Consider the following 13,806-nt stretch of genomic DNA (forward strand, 5'->3'; position numbering starts at 1 on the left):
TAATTTCCTGTGAGCAGAAACACAAAGCTAACCACATCAGTCTTTTACTGAATGGTTCGGAATTTGAAGCTTATTTTAGCTTGTGAGGAAAATACAAAAGTATGTAGTTTCAAAGACATTTCAAAATTTTGCGTTAATAACTCACACAAAATTAAAATAATGCCTGACACAATAAATTCAAATCGTAAATGTAACTAAATCACATATGATAAAGGTTCCAGTTATATAAATTATCCAATTGGGATGAGCAAATCACCATCATGATTACCTTGTGCTGAAATCTGAAATATTCAAATTATCCTTTCTACTTTTGCCACCTTGCCAAAGTGAAAGGTTGGTATGATAGAATAGAATCATAGAATGCTTGCAGCACAGAAGAAGGCCATTTGGCCTGTCATGTCTATGCTGGCTCTCTGTAAGAGCTATTTGGCTAGTTGCACTCCCCTGTAGCCTGAAGCATGGCTGATACATGACCTAACTCCTTATACCCACTTTTGTCCTGTATCCCTTAGTACCTTTAAAACATATCTATCAATCTCAGAGTTAAAATTAACAACTGAACTTGTATGAAATGATATTTGTGAAATAGAGTTTCAAATTTCTAAGAAATAACCTTTGTGTGTAGAAATGTTTCCCAATTTTACTCCTGAAAGGTCTGGCTCTAATTTTTAGATTATTCCGCACAGCCCCAATCCTAACCTCCCCAAGCAGTGTTTCTCTCTATCTACCCTATCAGTTCCCCTTAATATCTTGAAAACTTCGATCAGATCAGTTTGTGTAACTCCTTGTAATTTAGCCCGAGGATTCCACATGTCATTCTGGTAAACCTATACTGCACTCCCTCCAAAGTCAATATATCCTTCCTAGAAGAAAGAAAACTCCTGGTTTCAAATTTTCTCCAGTTTGTTTTAAATAGTTTAAGCCTGAAACTGGAACAGCGTAGCTTAGGTTTGGTTCAGTACAGATCTTTAAAATTCATTCATAGGTTAGTGGGTGCCATTGGCAAGTCCAGCATATTATCCCCTCGTTGCGGGAGATTAGAACCAGGGGACACAGTTTAACTAAGAGTTTTAAAGACAGAGCTGAGGAGAATTTTTTTCTCCCAGAAAGTCGTTAGCTTGTGGAATTTTCTTCCCCTGAAAGCAGTAGAGGCTGGATCATTGAAATTATTGAAGACTGAGTTAGATTTTTGATAGACAAGGGAGTCAAGGGTTATGGGGGGCAGACAGGAAAGTGGAATTGAAACCACAGTCAGATCAGCCATGATTTTATTGAACAGCAGAGCAGGTTTGAAGGGCCAAATGGCCTACTCCTGTTCCTATGCCCATCCTAATTGCCCTTCAGAAGGTGGTGGTGAACCACCTTGAACTGCTGCAGCCCATGTGGTGTGGGTACACCCAAAATGCTATTAGGATGGGAGTTTCAGGATTTTGACCCAGTGACAATAAATGAGTGGCAATGTATTTCCAAATCAGAATCTTGGATAGGAACTCGGTGGTGGTGGTGGTGTTCCTTTGCACTTGCTGCCCTTGTCCTTCTAGTGATAGAGGTAATGAGTTTGGGAAATGCTGCCAAAGATGTTTTAGCAAGTGGCTCCAGTGCACCTTGTCAATGCTATACACTGCAGCCACAGTTCACCAGTAGGGGAGGGAGAGAATGCATACGGTAATGGATGGAGTGCCAATCAAGCAGCTGCTTTGTCCTGGATGATGTTGAGCTTTTTGAGTGTTGTTGGAGCTGCACACATCCAGGCAAATTGAGAGTATTCCAACACACTCTTAACTTGTGCCTTGTAGCGATGGTGGACGGATTTTGGTGAGTTAGGATATGAATTACACGCTACGGAATTCCCAGCCTCTGACCTACTCTTGTAGCTACAGTATTTATATGGCTCACCCAGTTAAGATTTTGGTCAATGGTAATCCACAGGATGTTGTTAGTGGAGGATTCAGCAATGGTAATGCCGTAGAATGTCGGGGAAGATGGTTAGATTCTCACTTGTTGGAGGCAGTCATTGCCTGGCATTTGTGTGGTATAAAGTAATTCACTACTTATCAGCCCAAGCCTAAATATTGTCCAGGTCTTGCTGCATTTGGACACAGTCTGCTTCAGTATCTGAGGAGTCGCAAATGGTACTGAACTGTGCAATCATCAGTGAACATCTCCCACTTCTGACCTTATGATAGAAAGAGGGCCATTGATTAAACAACTGAAGATGGTTGGGTCTAGGACACTACCCTGAGGAACTCCTGTGGTGATGTCCTGGGGCTGAGATGATTGGCCTCCATCAACCACAACCATTTTCCTTTCTGCTAGGTACAAGTCCAACCTTGCTGGGTAGATGTCAGTGTTATAGCTGTACTGTCAAGAAGCCTGGCTAGTTCTGGAACACAAGTCTCCAGCATTATAACTAGGCTGTTGTTGGGGCTACTAACCTTTGCTGTATCCAGTACGTTCAGCCATTTCTTAATATTACCATGCAGCGAATGAAGTTGGCTAAAGACTGGCATCTATGATGGTAGAGACCGCAGGAGAGACCAAGTTGAATTATCTTCTTGATATTTCTGGCTGAAGTTGATTGCAAAATCTTCAGCCTTGTCTTTTGTACTGATGCGCTGGGATTCACGTTGTTGAAAATGAGGATGTTCATGGAGCCTTCTCCTCCCGTTGAAGGTTAATTGTCCACCACCATTCACGACTGGATGTGGCAGGACTGCAGAGCTTTGATCTTATTCATTAGTTGAGTGATTGTTTAGTTCAGTCTATGGCATTCTGATTCCTGTTTCTGTAGCTTGACAAGGTACCTCAATTTTAGGTATGCCCGGTATGGTCTCTTACACTACTTATTGAACCAGGGTTGGTTCGCTGGCTTTGACGGTAATGAGTAATATGCTGGGTCATGAGGTGGCTGATTGTGGTTGAATACAGTTCTGCTGATGACTACAGTGCCTCATGGCCAGTTTTGAGCTGTTGGATTGGCTCTGAATTTATCTCATTTAGAACAATGGTCTGCCACACAATAGGATGGAAGGTATGTTCAGTATGAAGATGGAACTTTGCCCCAACAAGGACTGTGCAATGGTCACTCTCACCAATTCTGTAATGGACAGATGCATCTTCGACAAGTCAGTTGGTGAGGATGAGATCAAGTAGATTTTTTCCTCACGCTAGTTCGCTCACAACCTGCTGCAAGCCCGGTCTACAAGCAATGTCCCTCAGGACTCAGTCATCTTGATGAGTAATGGTGATGGACATTGAAGTCCTCCCATCCAGAGTAAATCCTGTGCTCTTGCTGTGCTTCTTTGAATCAGTGTTCAATGTGAAGGTGTAAACTTAAGAAATAGGAACAGGAGTTGGCCCTTAAAGCCTGATTCACCCTTCAACAAGATCAGGGCTATCTTCTATCTCAACTCCCCATTCCCGCACAATCGCCACATCCCTCCCTTAGTAACCAAAAACCTATCAAAATCTGTGTTGAATATACTTAACGACTGAGCATCCATGGCTTTCTGGGGTAGAGAAGCCCCAAGATTCACAACCCTTTTGAGTGAAGCCGTTTCTCCTCATCCCAGACCTAAATGGCTGACCCCTTATTGTGAGGCTATACGTCAACTGAGGGAAGCCGATAGCTGGTAATCAGCAGGTTTCCTCGCTCATGTTTGACCTGAGGCACTGAAACTTCATGGAGTCTAGAGTCAAATGTTGTGGACTTCAAGGGTCACTGCCTCTGAACTGTATACCACTGTGCTAACACCTCTGGTAGGTCTGCCTTGGGACAAGACGTACCTAAGGATGGTGCCAGAGGAGTCTGGGACGTTCACTGAAAGGTCTAATTCTGCGATTACAACTACGTCAGGCTGTTGCTTGACTAGTCCATGGGACACCTCTCCTAATTTTGGCACAAGTTCCCATAGTTAAGTAAGGAGGATGGGTGGGGGCAGGTTTTTTTTTATTCATTCATGGAATGTAGGCTTCGCTGGCTAGGCCAGCATTTATTGCCCATTCCTAATTGCCCTTGAGGTGGTGGTGAGCTGCCTTCTTGAACTGCTGCAGTCCACGTGGTGTAGGTACACCCACAGTGCTGTTAGGGATGGAGTTCCAGTATATTGACCCAGCAACAGCGAAGGAACAGTGACATATTTCCAAGTCAGGATGATGAGTTGCTTGGAGGGGAACTTCCAGGTGGTGGCGTTCCCATCTATCTGCTGCCTTTGTCCTTCAAGATGCCAGTGGTCATAGTTTTGGAAAGTGCTGTTAAAGGAGCCTTGGTGAGTTTCTGCAGTGTATCTTGTAGATGGTACACACTGCTTCTACTATGCGTTGGTGGTGGAGGGAGTGAATGTTTGTGGATGTGGTGCCAATCAAGCGGCCGCATTGTCCTGGATGGTATCAAGCTTCTTGAGTGTTGTGGAAGCTGTACTCATCCAGGCAATTGGGCAATATTCCATCACACTCCTGGCTTGTGCCTTGTGGATGGTAACCAGGCTTTGGGGAGTCAGGAGGTAAGATACTCGTCACACGATTTCTAGCCTTTGACCTGATCTTGTAGCCACAGTATTAATATAGCTAGTCCAGTTCAGTTTCTGGTCAATGGTAACCCCAGGATGTTGATAGTGGGGAATTCCGTGATGGTAATGCCGTTGAACATCAAGGGGCGATGGCTGGATTCTCTTCTGTTGGAGATGGTCACTGCCTGACACTTGTGTGGTGCAAATGTTACTTGCCAAAAGTCAGCCCAAGCCTGGATATTGTCCAGGTCTTGCTGCATTTGGACATGGACTGCTTCAGTATCTGAGGAGTCACGAATGCTGAACATTGTACAATCATCAGCAAACAATCCCACCTCTGACCTTATGATGGAAGGAAGGTTATTGATGAAGCAGCTGAAGATGGTTGGGCTGAAGACACTACCCTGAGGAACTCCTACGGTGATGTCCTGGAGCTGAGATGACTGACCTCCAACAACCACAGCCATCTTCCTTTGTGCTAGGTATGACTCCAACCAGTGGAGAGTTTTCCCCCTGATTCCCATTGACTCCAGTTTTGCTAGGGCTCCTTGATGCCACTTTCAGTCAAATGTGGCCTTGATGTCAAGGGCAGTCAGTCTCACCTCACCTTAGGAGTTCAGCTCTTTTGTCCATGTTTGAACCAAGCCTGTAATGAGGTCAGGACCTGAGTGGCCCTGGCGGAACCCAAACTGAGCGTCACTGAGCAGGTTATTGCTAAGCAAGTGCTGCTTTATAGCACTGCTGATGACCCCTTCCATTACTTTACTGATGATGGAGAGTAGACTGATGGGGTGGTAAATGGTCGGGTTGGATTTGTCCTGCTTTTTGTGTACAGGACACACCTGGGCAATTTTCCACATAGCCGGGTAGATGCCAGTGTTGTAGCTGTATTGGAACAGCTTGGCTAGGGGGCGCAGCAAGTTCTGGAGCAGAAGTTTTCAGTACTATTGCTGGAATATTGTCAGGGCCCATAGCCTTTGCAGTATCCAGTGCCTTCAGCCATTTTTTGATATCACGTGGAGTGAATCGAATTGGCTGAAGACTGGCATCAATGATGATGGAGGCCGAGATGGATCATCCACTTGGCACTTCTGGCTGAAGATTGTAGCAAATGCTTTAGCTTTATCTTTTGCACTGATGTGCTGGGCTCTTCCATCATTAAGGATGGGGATATTTGTGGAGCCTCCTCCTCCAATGAGTTGTTTAATTGTCCACCACCATTCGTGACTGGATGTGGCAGGACTGCAGACCTTAGATCTGATCCGTTGGCTTTGCGATCGCTTAGCTCTGTCTATCACTTGCTGCTTATACTATTTGACACGCAAGTAGTCCTGTGTTATAGCTTCACCAGGTTGACATCTCAGTTTAAGGTATGCCTGGTGCTGCTTCTGGCATGTCCTCCTGCACTCTTCATTGAACAAGGGTTGATCCCCTGGCTTGATGGTAATGGTAGAGTGGAGGATATGCCGGGCCATGAGGTTACAGATTGTGTTTGAGTACAATTCTACTGCTGATGATGGCACACAGCGCCTCATAGATGCCCAGGCTTGAGTTGCTAGATCTGTTCGAAATCTATCCCATTTAGCACAGTGGTAGTGCCACACAACATGATGGAGGGTATCCTCAGTGTGAAGGTGGGACTTCATCTCCACAATGACTGTGTGGTGGTCACTCCTACCGACACTGCGATGGACAGATGCATCGGCGGTAGGCAGGTTGGTGAGAATGAGGGCAAATATGTTTTTCCCTCTTTTTGGTTCCTTCACCACCTGCCGCAGACCCAGTCTAGCAGCTCTGTCCTTTAGGACTCGGCCAGCTCAGTCAATAATGGTGCTACCGAGCCACTCTTGGTGATGGGCATTGAAGTCCCCCAACCAGAGTATATTCTGCACCCTTGCCACCCTCAGTGCTTCCTCCAAGTGGTGTTCAACATGGAGGGGCACTGATTCATCAGCTGAGGGAGTGCAGTATGTGGTAATCAGCAGGTGGTTTCCTTGCCCACATTGACCTAATGCCATGAGACTTCATGAGATCTGGAGTCGATGTTGAGGACTCTCAGGGCAACTCCCTCCCAACTGTATACCACTGTGCCGCCACCTCTGCTGGGCCTGTCCTGCCAGTGGGACAGGACATACCCAGGGGTGGTGATGGTGGTGTCTAGGACATTACCTATGTATGATTCCGTGAGGATGACTACGTCAGGCTGCTGCTTGACTAGTCTGTGAGACAGCTCTCCCAATTTTGGCACTAGCTCCCAGATGTTAGTAAGGAGGACTCTGCAGGGTCGACAGAGCTGAGATTGCCGTTGTCGTTTCCAGTGCCTGGGTCGATGCCGGGCGGTCCGTCCGGTTTCTTTCCTTTTTTGAGGCTTTGTAACAATTTGATACAACTGATTGGCTTGCTAGAGTCAACCTTATTGCTGTGGGTCTGGAGTCATATGTAGGCCAGACCAGGTAAGGATGACAGTTTCCCTAAAGGACATTAATGAACCAGATGGTTTTTTACAACAATCGACAATGGTTCCATGGTCATTGTTAGACTTATAATTCCAGATTTTTATTGAATTCAAATTACACCATCTGCTGTGGTGGGATTCTAACACTGGTCCCCAGAGCATTACCCTGGGTCTCTGGATTATTAACCTAGCGACAATACCGTTACGCCATCGCCTCCCTGGTTGACTGGGCAGGATGCGCCTTTGTCATTGATACAAAATAGTATATATTTTAATTTAGTAATTTCTGTATGTCATTCCATGATTGGTATTGATCTGACCTACCTTTCCCAGCTATGGTAGAATGACATCTAATCAAAGATCCCTCATGGAATAAATGTCTTTTTGCAGCATTGTTTTGTTTTAAAAAGAAAAAGCAAATATTTAAAAATGAGTTATTGTTAAATTCTCATTGCTATAACAATACATCTTATAACAATTGAGTTATTTTTTATACCAACATGATTTGATAATTGTGATCATTTTAATATTCTATATTTATGAGGTAATAGAACATATTTGGTAAACAATATATTTTAATGTGAAACTAATAGGATATGTCTTGGTCAGGTATAAGACATAACAAGAGTTTCCATATATGAGGACTTACATTCACTTGTGTTTTGTGGGTTATCCAGTCCATCTAACTGATGAATTTATTTTCAATACAGCAATGACCTATCCTTCAATTCACTGTATATGTAAAGAAGTTATAATGACTTTTCTTTTAAGAAATTACAGATCTTTACATATCCAAAGTACCTTGAGTTCTGTGTCATTAAATCTATGTACCCTCAGGTTATACAATATCTTCAAATCAAAATTGGCATGCACTAACATAAGAATGGGGAAAAAAGGTAATTAGAATCTAAATATAATATTTAATCATGAACAACTTTCAGTGAGTTTAGGCAGTAGTCAAAGTTTGGGACATTGTTGATGAAAATTGATTACGAACTTTTGCTTAAAAGATTTATAAAATTATCCATACCCCATTTGGATCACTGCATTGATGTTGTGTGAGAGGTATTCCTCATTGCATTTGACCTCAGATTAATTTATATGAGCAATTTTTACATGCAGATGCAAAACATGATTGAATATCTAAAACAAACAAAAACAGTGAAGGAATTGCTGAACACTATAATACTGTGTGGAATAATGATATACTGCAACGCGCAGTGAGACTTAACTAACGAAATCATCTCCTTCACATTAACTATGTATGTTATATTATGCCTCTTCATTTCTAGTTATAGCACACTAACAAGCATAACTTAGTCCTTATTTCAATTAATCTCATTAAAGGCTGGCCTAACCCTGAAGGCATGGCAGCGGTACCGCTTGGGAGCTGACTCATCTCTCTTCTCCCAAGATCACTTGGATACTGGCCATCCTCCATACAGTACTGGAATTGAGAACACAGAAACCTTCCAGAGCCCACCGTTTGCTGAAAACCTGGACACAGTCTCCACGGGATATCAAATGCCCCCATATTAAAGGCTGAAGGTCCCCCTCGACATGTAGAAATACAGTATCCCTTATGTTGGCCTAGATAGTTTTCTAATCCAGCCTGTCAAAAATCAAATCTGTTCATTGCTTCTGTGTATCTTCCCAGCCCCTCTACATTGTTCAAGTTACTAGACTGGAAGTCTGTCAAAAAGTACAACATGCAGAACAACTGTGTGAGCATACAAAAAAAAACATTTTTCAGCACTTGCAGATGATTTTCACAAAGATGAAGTAAAACTTTTCAATGGTGAAGGATTTTTTAAAGATGCATTGGAGATTTGATATTTAAACTGAAACCTATGTGGCCAATAGAAAAGGGATACTGTAATGCAGATATTTTATCTGTGGTGCAGTGTTGTTCACTGGTTGGTTAGCTGCAAGAGTACTAAAGTGCTGTTGAAGATCATTAGGCTTTTCATGTGCTAAACTGATGTTAGATTCCCTTTATTTAGAAAATAGTGCGGTGTACTCACTATATTAGTGGTATTGTCATTCTTGTATTAATATGTAGTATGCAAGTTGGAAAGGCAGCCTCTTCCAGCAACAAAGCATCTATTTAGTGTTTTTAGGAACCCTCTTCAATTTATTTGACGTACCTGTGAGCTCATGATTAACTGTTCCACATGACGTGCCAGGTTTTCTAGCTGTGTTTAACTGTATAAAGCTTTAACTTGTTAAATGTTCAGAGCTAAACGGGGATGTGAATTTAGTCTGTATTCCTGCTTCAATTTAATTGCATAGGTCCAAAACATATGAACATGATTAGAACAACTTAGAAACAAGTCAGCTGAACATTTGAATTGGTACCATGGAAATATTTTAAAATCCTGTTTTATACAAGTGATTGCAGATGTCTTATAATATGAATGAGTAGGATATTACTCAACAGTGGTATTGGTTGTAATTTTAGTAAAAGCTTGGCTGTCCCTCTCTATATAACCCAACATTTATTGTGTGTCTTTTGTATAGTAACCTCATTCTTATTGTATGGAGTTGGACATTAGCAAATTTAGAATGGATAACTAGAAGGGGAACTCACTGCATACAAGGAGGAGGGTCTTTTAAACCTCCCCAGCCCAGGTGCACCCAAACTGTTCATTGAGCCAATGCATCAAAGTCTGCTTGAACTTTTCTGACTAAGAACATCAGAATGTAATTAAGTACAAGTCATTCCATTTGCAGTGTATGTCTGTACGGCCAGTCAGGTAAGTCCAGACTTACTAATTGAACCTTAACCTTTTCACCAGAATAAAACCTTTGTATACATTTAACAAAATAATGCCAGAGCAACAGGAAGTGCAGTTCTGTATTTGTTATGATCCCTGTAGGGGAACCATGAACCAAAATATCCAAATACACTGAATGACCCCCAAATGAAGAAATTGCCAACAAGATTTCACTTTTTGTAGTTTTTACTTTAACAAGAATCAGAACCAATGCAAACTACACCTGAATTCACAGGCAATTGGTATTTAAAATAAAAAGGTAAATTTCACTTTAAATAGTCGATACAATAGATATGTCTTACATAACAGTGAGCATTCACATCACTCACCCCGCACAAATGTAGCACTACGTAGCTACACAATACCACAATATTCTGTTCCTTAATCATGCAGGCAAGATCAGGAGTCCTATCCAGTAACAGATTTCACCTTCACACTTCAAGGGTACAATTGCTATCAGCAAGGCACGTTTCTATGAACCCTCCTTCCCTCAAGTTATGACAGTCCTGATGGTGTAGCTTTCCAGAGTTCCTTTTCAACTGACCAACCCAGTTCATGGTTTGGCCACTTCTGGGATAACACCAAATTCTTTAGCATGTCCGAACTATTTACACAGCTTTCCAGGTTTTAGACCATTTTAGTCAGTTCGCACAGTACCTCCAAGAGCTCCTGTCTTCTTTTCTGCCAAACAGAAGAAACTCCATTCTCAAACATACGACAAAGTTTTTGTTTTGTTGATAACTGGTTCCTTTTTTTTTACTTTAACAAAGCCAAACTTCATAAACATCCTTTGACTGCATTGATGTTTTATAAAGGAAAGAAACACACCACTGAAATGGTGGATAAAGCTTGATTGTTTTTACGTAAAAATGTTTTAAGAACGTGGTATGCCTGTATTGGTAGCTATTAGCATGTTAGCCATAATGACTGCTATCTATTAGAAGGTACAAACCACCTTCTCCAATGCCTATAATCCAAATCCCAGAGGGGAATAAAACACAGGAAAATATACGCGCCAATCTCAGGAAATATTCTAGGAGATTTCGCCCTGACTCCATGAGGCATTCAAGTGAACTTGAGGAGCCATTGGTTACAGATAAATACATCCATAAATAACATACCTAAATTCTTTAAGCCGTATCCTTTCCCATATAACAGCTTATATTGGAACAGGGATTGTAGAAAAGCATCCTTGTGAAAGATCACAGACTCCTAACCCCTATGTCACCTGAAATACCCTTCATGGTTATTTATGCCAAAAGTTTGTGGTTCACTCCCTTTGGTTCCACTGTCATCCTGGATAAGCTATTCCAGATATTTCTGCACAAATAAATTATATTTAACTGTGTTTATACCCTATCATAATTGTGCATTCACGTTTTCTCATTTAATCTGAATCCAAGCCCCCACATGGCAAGTTCGAGAGACAAAATGCTTCTCTGAGGGGAGGAAAAACCTTTATAAGAGTTGATGTTGCAGATTGAATTTGCAATAATCATCAATTAATTTGTGTTTTGCAATAGCTGCTTCCACTTATAAATTTACTAAACTTTCTATCTGATTCTTCCATATTAATACTGCCAAATTGAAGAAAATGCAGTACTCTTAGCAGTGATACCAATTATTGATGAATAGTGAGCATAAACTAACTAGTTCTGCTTGACATGAAGTGAGCAGTTTACCTGTAATTACATCTCATTTTTGTAGTTTCAGAAACTAGGGGAGAAACAGTCCCCAACAATAGTGGAAAAGAGTTGTCAAGCAGAATGTTAGCAGCAGTGAAGTAAGGGGAAAGTTTGCTAAGAAACCAACATAGAAATCTATTTCGATATGAAACCATTTTTAGACTGCAGCTGGAAAGTGCCAGTAACAATTTGTAAGGTTTTATTTTAAACAAAGCAGCAAATTAACATCACAGTGAGATTTGAAATGAATAGTGGTTATTATCCTGCCACAGCATTTATTCCTTAATTTCATTACCTCGAGTAAATTTGTGGGTTTTTTTTTATATCTCTGTCAGTCGAACACGTTCCTGGAGCAATGCGACCTACGACTTAATGCCGTAAATTATGCTGGTTGGTGTCCCGATAATCCTGTTATGAACTTACTCCAAAATTCTCTGGAAAATAATAATATGCGATTGTAATGGCAATCCAGGGATCTCCAAAGCAACCCAGTCAATGGCTTACCTCATCTGCATTAATTAAGCTGATTAATATTGGTATGACCTGAGTCACAGAACCTTAAATCCTCTCACTGTACTGAACTTGATCGTTTACAGAGTTATGGAGGCACCTCAGCTACTGTATTCGGTTTTCAGGAACATTCTAAATTACAGATTTTTTAAATCTAGAAGATGGGACTAGTAACTGCCAAAAAAGTGTCCAATTAGATAGGGGGAAAAATTAGACATTGTTTGCCCATTTCTTGGATGTGAAATGGAGGCAAAAATGGTCCATTTTCTGGCACTATGTCCCACACTTCAATGACGTCTGAAGTACATCCACATTGCTTCAGGTCGTAGTCAGGCAAATCTGCCGACTGCCATAAACAGCTTTAGGCCCCTTGCATATGCTAATGAGGGGCTAGTACATTTTTAAAGACTTCTCTCAAAAATGGTCAGACACCAAGCAGAGCAAGTTTTCCAATTTCCTCCACACCTAACCAACTCCCTTAAGGGGAGTGCTAGAGACCATTAATGTTAAGACACCTTTTATTATTTTTAAGTTACTTTTGTGTGGAACCAGGATGAGCAGCAGTGGTCCTGCTGGCTTCACGGCACAAGTGCGGGCACTGCCATCTCCTTTCCCCCTCCTCCTGTTCACCACCACTGCCTCCCAGAACCTACCTGAGGACCAAACTGGTGACACCAATGGCAAAATTGATGCAGCGGCATGTTTTGCTGGGTTTTAGCTGAGTTAAAAATATCACAAAAGAGCAGAGATTTTATTTCACTTTAACCAATTACTTTGAACTGATGTATTTAAATACATTCACCTGCACCATAATTTTTCAGTTTTAAGTGGTAACGATGCCAGGAAATATGCAATCGCCACTGATTTAACTGGAACTAGCTTTACGAAAATCACTTTTATCTGGCTTCAGTGAGGGTGGATCAGTGCAAAAGTTCCTGGAAGAAATGATGCAGCTTAAATAATAGCATAATTCACTTACGCCTTAATTTTCTGGTACTTTTACAATGTGAAAGAAACCCAACGCCACGAAATCCTGGGCCATTTGGTATGGTAAAATTAATTTGCTCCAGAGTCGGCCTACAAATGAACATAAAACTCCATCCTCAGGTTTGGATCACATTAGGGGAGATTCAGTGAGTCACATTTAAATTGATGCACTGTGAAGATTAATTCAGCTCTTCCGTCATTGACTCCATGTCCCAGGTACATTGAATACAAAATGCTTATCCTTGTTTACAAATCCCCCCAAAAACCCCACTCCACTCCATCTCTGTAGCCTCCTCCATCGGCTTTTTCCATTCTGACGTTCTGTGTATTACACCTTTCCTCTACTCCAGCATCAGTGGCAGATTACTGAACTCTGAAACACTCTGTAAATTCCCCGTTTGCCACTTTCAGAAAACTCCTTTCAATATCAAAATCCTTGACATTTTGGTCAATTCCATTGATTCCCTACTATTGCCCAATGTCTTATTTCGCAATCTCCACCCCCCCCCACCACCCCCATTGTCTTCTGTTCTGTGAAGCGCCTTTGAGTATTTACTACAAGTGCTATGTAACTGCAAGTCGTTGATAGCTACTTGAAGTTTCTTTTGCTTGTCTTTAAATTTCATTTAAGCAGTTTACCGTAGTGCCAAAAAAAAGTCAATGCACTTAAAGGCAATTTGAATGAACATCAACAAGAAATGTTTGTTATAGCAGACAAATTCTCGTGGTTAAAAAGTTCTGCTGTGTGTTACACTTATCTCATTCTGGATACATAAGTGCCCATTGGATAATTGTAACAAAGGAAGGTATTTTTTCCCTTGATGACCTCTCATTTGTACAGTTGTGCTTTTTATTAGGTACAATGTGTTTTTGTACAGCGTTCT

General features: G+C 41.6%; 1 protein-coding gene across 1 annotated transcript in view; it reads left to right on the forward strand.

The window, feature by feature from the left end:
* The window catches only part of syngr3a (synaptogyrin 3a), a 73,037-nt gene extending 63,584 nt beyond the window's left edge, over window positions 1-9,453 (forward strand). The window contains exon 4 of the mRNA XM_078558665.1: window positions 8,311-9,453. Coding sequence (XP_078414791.1) covers window positions 8,311-8,502 — 192 coding nt within the window. The 3' untranslated portion in view covers window positions 8,503-9,453. The remainder of the gene's footprint in view (window positions 1-8,310) is intronic.
* Window positions 9,454-13,806: the final 4,353 nt, after the last annotated feature.

This window comes from Cetorhinus maximus, chromosome 15 (assembly GCF_964194155.1).
Source record: "Cetorhinus maximus chromosome 15, sCetMax3.hap1.1, whole genome shotgun sequence".
Lineage (NCBI taxonomy): Eukaryota > Metazoa > Chordata > Chondrichthyes > Lamniformes > Cetorhinidae > Cetorhinus > Cetorhinus maximus.